Genomic DNA, 7,942 nt, shown 5'->3' on the forward strand with positions numbered 1-7,942 from the left:
CAAGTCAGTTTGATCAGTCATTCGGATCGATCCAATCTTTCCGTCGCCCATGATGGGGTTATAGCGTGTAACGAGCTAGCCACTGAAACAACGATACCTTGTGGGTGGCCTTTGAGACAAGAACTTAGGTTGTGGATCCCGATGCCAACAACGAATTGGACAACAAAAATTCTTCGTTAAAACATCTTCCCCCGGTGTCGATATGTTCAAAACGGATGGAATCCGTAATCGAAATGTCCTCTAAAGCCCGCGACCAGTCATGGTTGACTGGCGCGGAAAAATTCAATATTAACTAGACAAAAAGGAACTGTGATTATTCACCTCGTTCGATCCAGAATCCTTATGCAGGTACAAAATATTCCAAGTGTACCAACAACGATGAGATTACCAAGGAACATACAAATTGCGCTTGATGATCCGAGGATTGGTTCCTACTCAGAAACACTTGCGCGGTTGTGCTGTTGCCTGCTACCGCGGAGAGGTTGCGACAATAATCGTACATATATATATATATATATATATATATATATATATCATATATCCTCAAGAAGGAGAGCTGTTCAGCCAGATAGGGAGAGTAGGCAGTGAGTGTGACGGACCAAGATATTGTCCCGAGAAGAAAAACTTTCCTGTAGGCGATTCCAAAAGTATCCAGAATGGACGATATCACGAGTCCAGCAGCAAACGTCATCCCAGCCGCGACATTCCCGAAAGAATGAGAGAGCCAGAGGATATGGTGATAGATTCGTTGTACATGGTAGAAGGAGGTTCTTCAGAGTGATGCCTGAATTAGCGTTTTCCACGAATTAGTCGATTCATGGAGACCCCAAAATGGTCGTTTGAGAACGCGTCTGCTCAATCGCATATGCTCCACTGACGAAGACCAATGACTGCTTTTGAGGCTCACCTTAATATGTCAGTAGGCGCAGTCGCTCTGGTTCGGCCTCTTTAGAACCGTAAGATAGTGGACTATTGCTTCACACTAATAAGATTTGATTAGGAGTGCAACATATCCTGCCTATAATCAGCTTTGATTTTCCAACTCGTCGGATGGTAATCTGTCTAGAATGCCTTATGATTAGTGTAATACGTCTATTTATGTATAGCTATACCTCGAATATCGCACCAACTGAAACATGATGTGGCCTGGTGCAACACATTCAGTTGCTTAGAAAAACATCATAAACGAGAGATTCAGCTGGGCTCCAGGCTCGCAAAACCGAACTTGTTTGCAAATGAGTGTATTTCACTACCCCAAAAGCTTAGTTATGCTAACTCTGAGCCAAAATGAGTGCGAGTCTCAAAAGACACCAGAAACCCTCACCACGTATTCAGAAGCAAATTCATGTGGTCCTTAAGCTTCCTTGGCCTTGGGAGTCCCATGCAAATCTCGGTTCGGATCTTGTTAAACAGGATGAACACAATGTGATATGAAAATCATTGAAAAATGTAGCCAACATCAACCGAAATATCGAATTACGATGTCTTATTCCACTACGCCGCGTTTTCCACTTCCTCAGGCTTAATCAGGCAATAGGTCATATTTTCACTGGTCAGCTGACCAAATTGGTCTGCAAGCGGGTGGTGAACTTTGTCTCAGAAGCGCGTATAACGCCCGCTTTCCGCTTATTGGACCCGCCACCGACCAGAAAACACGAAACGCTCACATACCATCACATTCCCCATGCTTCATAAGTATTCCATGTACTGAAAACCCGTGATTGTGAAACGTCAAGAGAGTTGAGTGAAAGCGGTCGAAACTCGGAAAGGAGGTGCAGGACAACAGAAAAAGTACTTCATGGGCCAACTTACCAGCTAGTTAGGGAGATAAATATGGGAGCGAGAACTACGGAGAATTGAAAATCGTTGGACAGATACCAGGACCAGCCCATGCACTGGAATAGAAAAAAAGTGGAAGCAGTGGGGACACAAGATGAGGAGAGTCTCGAATGGTCAGACAGACTGAGATCGATGTTTATGAGTGGTTCAAACACTTGCTACTAGCATGGGCCACCAAAGTCCTACAGGTGTCAAATTTCCGTTAGGAATGACAGCAAAGTCCCAGATGTTGGTAAATCAAAAGCGCAAAGTGACGGCTTATCAATGCAAGTTATGTTCTTGACTTCTGGATCTCTCCAGAGTTTCTGACTCAGCGCTTGGAGGTGTAAGCATCATCGCCAGGGACGGCGGCATCAGCGGTGACACTGATGCTTCAGTGCTCCACAGTTCACTTGATTGAAAAAGTTATAAGAAATGGTGGCTCATCGATGTCAGCGGTGTTTGTGCTCCCGTTTTCTATCCAGAGCGCCCGATTGAGGTGTAGATGTNGATACCAGTTCCATCCGTTTGTACAAGTTCCATCCAATTAGAATGAAGGGAATTTGTGGTTTGACTTTATTCATGCATGTGGATGTATACTCTCGAAGCGCGTATGAAGATATTTTAACGAAGAACATACCCACTTACCTGCGCGCTGACGATTTGTCCCTGACTGAGGACGAAACAGTTGCTAACTACGGCCAATCTCGTCAAACAGATCAACGTGCATCTGATCAATCACCAGATTTTACTCTCGAACGATTAGCCACACAACTGATCCTTCTATTGGTAACGGGCAAATCAAATTCAGCACTGCAACACGCACTTCACCTGATATCTTCTTCCCAGACGTCGTATGTTTGTTCACCTAAACTTGCGGCCGATCAGGCTGCAGCGACTGGGGCAGTGCATCGTAACATGTCTCGTGACTTGACTCACATGAATCACCAACCGATAAAGGCAAGGTAACCTCAAGCTCGGCATTTGGCTTCATTGGTCGTGAAACATCTCAGAGACACCGAGTTGTCTAAAAACATCCTTTAGTCAATAAGAAGATGTTTGGGACCAATTGGTTAGTCACTATTTCAGAAAGGCAAAGCGTCTCGCTTCTGCCACAAAAACTTCCTCAGGCATCCAGGGAATTACACACCAGAATCGTTGAGCATAAGCGATCCATTAACAGACCACCGAGAATCAAAGATTCGGCAACGGCAGGACATGCACTAGACACTGAGCACAAGATAGATTTGGAAATTGTGGACATTCTGAGAAGGGGACCATGATTCAACCCACGGCGACTGGTGGCAGAGGCAGTGAAAATCGCCCAAGCATTTCAGCGTGAACAGAATGGAGGGCGTAGAACTGGCAAGCGTGTGGAGAGCTGTTTTAGATCAACCTGGATGACACGAGGTGGTGTGAAGTTCAGTCTAAAAGTACAAAATCCAAGCAGAGTAATATTCAATTAACCGTTTCCACCCCCTAATCCTGAACTAATTTTCCTGGCATCTCTCGACGAACACAGGCGAATAAAATCTGTGAACGACCTCAAAAGGAATATTGCATTAAGGTATCCTAGACAGAAAAATCAAGGCCGGAAAAATCCCGGGTTTAACACGAAGACAACTTCCCCAAACCAATCTGCGGTAAAGGTTAGCCGCCCTCTCTAACCAACGAACAGAAACGGTGGAACGACGCCCAGCACTGATCAAGTCGGCCGGTCATAAGAAATCTCACGGATCGGTTCTCTGACTGCCTTAAAACCGGATCAACCTGCTTACCTAGTCACTTGGCCTGACGAAGCTTTTGTGTCCAGCAATAAATCCACTGATTGTTTACCAAACTTCTCTGAAACGACAAAGTCCTTTAGAATTCAACCCGGGAACGTTGATCCCAGACTGCCAGCTTTGGGTGAGGGAATCCTGATCAATCCATACTGACTGAGTTTGTGCGCACGATACACTCCGATATGAGCCATTAGCTTGCCTTGGTGGTAAAATAATTGACCTACTTGACCCCTAAATCAGTTTATTTATTCATGTTTATGTCGTTAACCGAGTGTTCTTTTACACGACTGACCAGATAAAACAAAATACTGAAATTCAACGAATTCCGTTCCCTGCGATTGTTAACTGGACTAAAGTGAAACGCCGTTTAACATTATTTGTATTCGTGCAATTCATTGTTGGACATGGGCTAGGATGGCATCGGGATCCACAACCTAAGTTCTTGTCTCAAAGGCCACCCACAAGGCATGGTTGTTTCAGTGGTTAGCTCGCTACACGCTATAACCCCATCATGGGCGACGGAAAGATTGGATCGATCCGAATGACTGATCAAACTGACTTGGAAGCCTGTATGCGTGTCTCCTGTTCATTCTTCAGCATAACTCGATGGGTAGAAAGATGTGCATCGATCGAAAGATCTGATCTGTTCGTAACGAGAAAGGTGGGCGAGTAAAAATCTCTTTTAGTTGGTTTTGACTTAGGAACATCAGTCCTAACCTAACTCGTATAACTGAGTTCGAGACAACTCATTTACTGACTGTAATATCCGCGGTTCGGCATCTCGGTTGCTTGTGTTTGGACTCGAGAAACCTGACAGTATCTCGGTTTAGGTGTTTTTTCGTGTGGCACTGTAGCTATGCATTGAGGAGGCGTTACAGCTGAAGAAATGTACTCCCCAACTTTTGTAACTCTGTGCTGTTGTCAGTATGGCCCTTTGATTTAGTGAATCATCGCGACTTGCGGAACATGCCTCATGGTTACCGGATCGCTTCCCCTCACCACCTATTCATGCACAGGGCTTTCCTCACGCGGATTATTTGTTTTCCCATTCCATTGTCCTGTTCCTACCACTTGACAGTGCGGACAACATTGATACCATCTACATTAAACCGTACACCCGATGGGGAACATATGCAATCGGTCTGGTTCTGGGCTGGATTATTCTGAAGCAGTACAAATCTCCAAAGGTAGGCAGTTGATAAAACGAGCTCCAGCTTTGTTTTGTTACTATAAGCGATTTGATCAAATTCTCGCTCAAATAGAGAGGGGACAAACAAACCGGGGGAAATTTTCCACTACGTTTATCAGTCGCCTTCCTCATATTCGACAAGTGGTTTTGAAATGTTTTACAAGCACTGTTGTGAAGCTAGATTGCTCACCTCATCATCACACGGTCGGTTCTGCCAGTGTGTGCGCAAGAATTGCGAATCGCTCTGGATGGCTAAGCCGAATAGACACGTGGACTAAAATACAGTTATCACCACTTCTTTCTACCATATTCATCTGACCAATCATATCATTCACGTAGGGCACAATACTCGCTTGTTTGTATCAATCTGTTTTTTGAACACAGTTTCACAGGATCCGCGTGCTAGACGTGAATTTTCATTCACTCGCTCGACAGAGCCATCGTGTGGCACCTGGACCGGTTTTCTGAAGATCGATGTGGAATTTTTGCAAGGGAAATTGCGATTTTCGCAGAATGTTGTATTCCACTACAACTTTCTCATATAGAATAACCCACTCGGCAATCTTTGATATTGTTTCTGTCCATCGACATCAGGAATCCGGTTGTAATCTGGAATTCATCGGTGAAATCGGTTTATACGTCTGATGGCGTCAACGTCACACATAACTCCTTCCTGAGAAGAGGGAGAATCCCTCAAGCAACATAGGCCATCCATCAGAGACGTCCCATTTTATCAGCTAGCCATGCGAAATCTCTTGTCCGTTACTCACAGCCGAACTATATAGTGCTCGACTACAGACCAGGTGTTCAAGTCTCACAATAAGGTTGTAAGTGCACGCTGTTGCTCAGCTTTCCAGCATGGACCGACGTCAAATACAGGATGAGCTTTCATTCAGATTGTGTTTGAGCCCCACCTAAACGTTGAATTTCACGACCGAGTAGTACTTTTGATCATCCATCAAGAGGGTTTTTCGCACCTTCTTGGCACGTAATTGGCTAAGATGATTTGAGTCAACACATACGATTGTTTCTATTTGCGATTTCGTCCTGTCAGTAGTGCCAATCTATGCAGAAGCAGTGAGCATCTCACGAAGCTCGAATCCGTGACTTTCCGATCGGTGGTTGAACACTTACCAGTTCGGTTACAGCAGTGTGATTACTTGCGAGTGTGTCGTATATACTGATGGTGTTCCTTCATTAGCTGCCAACTATTTTGACCGGCTAACGTAGGTTAAACTTTTTGACACATTGCTCCAGAAAGTTTCAGTGTTTGCGCATCGGCTACTGGAATTTCAGATAACTGCTTTACTCACGTAATTAACATCTGGTCTCACCGTTAGCAAGTGTCACTGCATTAATTCTATGAGGTTTGCTTTGAAAAAGACCTTTAGGACAGCTTGTGGCCGTCCTCCTTTTAATGGGGTGAACGTGGATGTTCGGTTGCAATTCAGCTGGGGGCCCTGTCACAATCTTCAGTACTGATGGCAAATAACGAAAAAGTTTTCCTTATCTTGTCAGTGCGTCCGTATCTTACTCCCGAGCAACACCAAGTGTGGATCACTCGGTTATTATGATGATCGTCCCATAATAAATTGTATGTGTCCCAGTGGTCAGCGCTCAGGGGTAGCAGCTAAGCATCCTTCTATTCATTTTTCTCGGAGAATGAAGATGCACAGTTTATCCACGACTTACAGGGTGCAAACTTTACTGAGCTGCTTACTCACTCTACTCATATTACTGTTTGTTTCGCCGGTTATAGACGAATGAGAAACAACGTCATAAGTTGTACCCCACATGTAAAATGTTCGCACCTGTCCTGTGACGAGGGTCAATTTCACCCAAGCACCATTGACAACACAGTCCATTTATCCGTTCTCCTCGTCAGCGGTGGTCTTTTCAAGGAATGGTTGTCTTCTCGCTGGTGCTACTCTCGTTGGCCTCAGTATTCTGTCTATCCACGTTGTATGGGCTCTATGGTTATGTGAGCCAAGCTGTGAACTTCCCATCAATCGGAGTGTCTGCCTTGTACACTTCCATGCATCGACCGGTATTCATCTTGGGAATAGCGATTGTATGTTTTCTGTGTACGACCGGCTACGCACGTAAGTCCCTTGCTTAGTCGTTTTTCCTTCTTTTGTCAAACTATTCCACCGGTTTTAATGCTTACTTTTTCCCAAAACGTTCTTATTTGTCTCCTTTCCTATTGTCTTCTTCACCTGCCGCACGTTGTTTGGTGAAGACCTCACCTTTCTTTCCATGTCCGTGTTTTTCATCCGAGTTTCATCTCTCCCTTACTTCTTCCTCGCTAGCTTCGATCCAATCGCTTCTCGCCTGGACAGGGTTTCGTCCATTGGCCCGACTGACTTATGGAGCCTATCTTGTTCATCCTCTTGTGATACTTTTCCTCTGTGTGGGTGGACAGTCTCCGGTGATAATGGATAACTTATATTTGGTAAGTTGCCATCATATCTACTGGGTCTGCGGATCAATTTCAATTTGCCACTGAAGAACAGCGGAATGCAACAAGGAGTTAAAGTTAACAGAACAAAACCAATATTGCTATTTGATAAATCCTATGTAATTTTAGTTTGCGCCAAATTCTTTGTGACGGGTCGCGAACCATCAAGCCAAAACTACTCTGATTGGCCACTTTTCCGACATCCATTTTCACCATAGGCCTGTGACATCAAAGTGACGTTCGGTTATTTCGAGCTTCCCGCCGCCGGACAAGCGGACCGTGTGTAGGATACAGCATACCCCATCCCTGTGGATTCTGATGCATTGAAGATAACAGCTCGGGTTCTATGCCCAATGATTCGTGGGGCTTGTCTTATGTCCCTGCCAGGAGAGACAAGAGTTTCCAGGTCGACTGCCGGTAACGACTTTTATATTCTGTTTTCAGCCCACTATGTGCGTGCTTGGTCTAAAGACGCTATGTAGATGGTCATATGACATTTGGAGCACGTGATCAAGCGGACGCCGTCTAAACTGTTTCCATTCTGCTATCGTGCATCAATTCTTCCTGTTCGATAATAGTACGGTAGTGTTTCTACGAGATGCGTGGGCGATGGTTCGGCGGTACCGACCGTCGAACCCTGGAAACTCCTAGCTATATCTACTCTGACAGGTGGAGTTGCCGGACGGAATAGAA

General features: G+C 45.0%; 1 protein-coding gene across 1 annotated transcript in view; it reads left to right on the forward strand.

Moving 5' to 3' along the window:
• The window catches only part of T265_13916 (hypothetical protein), a gene marked incomplete at both ends in the record, with an annotated part of 22,921 nt that overhangs the window by 13,681 nt on the left and 1,298 nt on the right, over positions 1 to 7,942 (forward strand). Inside the window, 3 exon segments of the mRNA XM_009171157.1 lie at positions 4,681 to 4,789; positions 6,677 to 6,893; positions 7,101 to 7,243. Of these exon segments, the coding sequence (XP_009169421.1) occupies positions 4,681 to 4,789; positions 6,677 to 6,893; positions 7,101 to 7,243 (469 nt within the window).

Source organism: Opisthorchis viverrini, assembly GCF_000715545.1.
Source record: "Opisthorchis viverrini unplaced genomic scaffold opera_v5_119, whole genome shotgun sequence".
NCBI lineage: Eukaryota > Metazoa > Platyhelminthes > Trematoda > Opisthorchiida > Opisthorchiidae > Opisthorchis > Opisthorchis viverrini.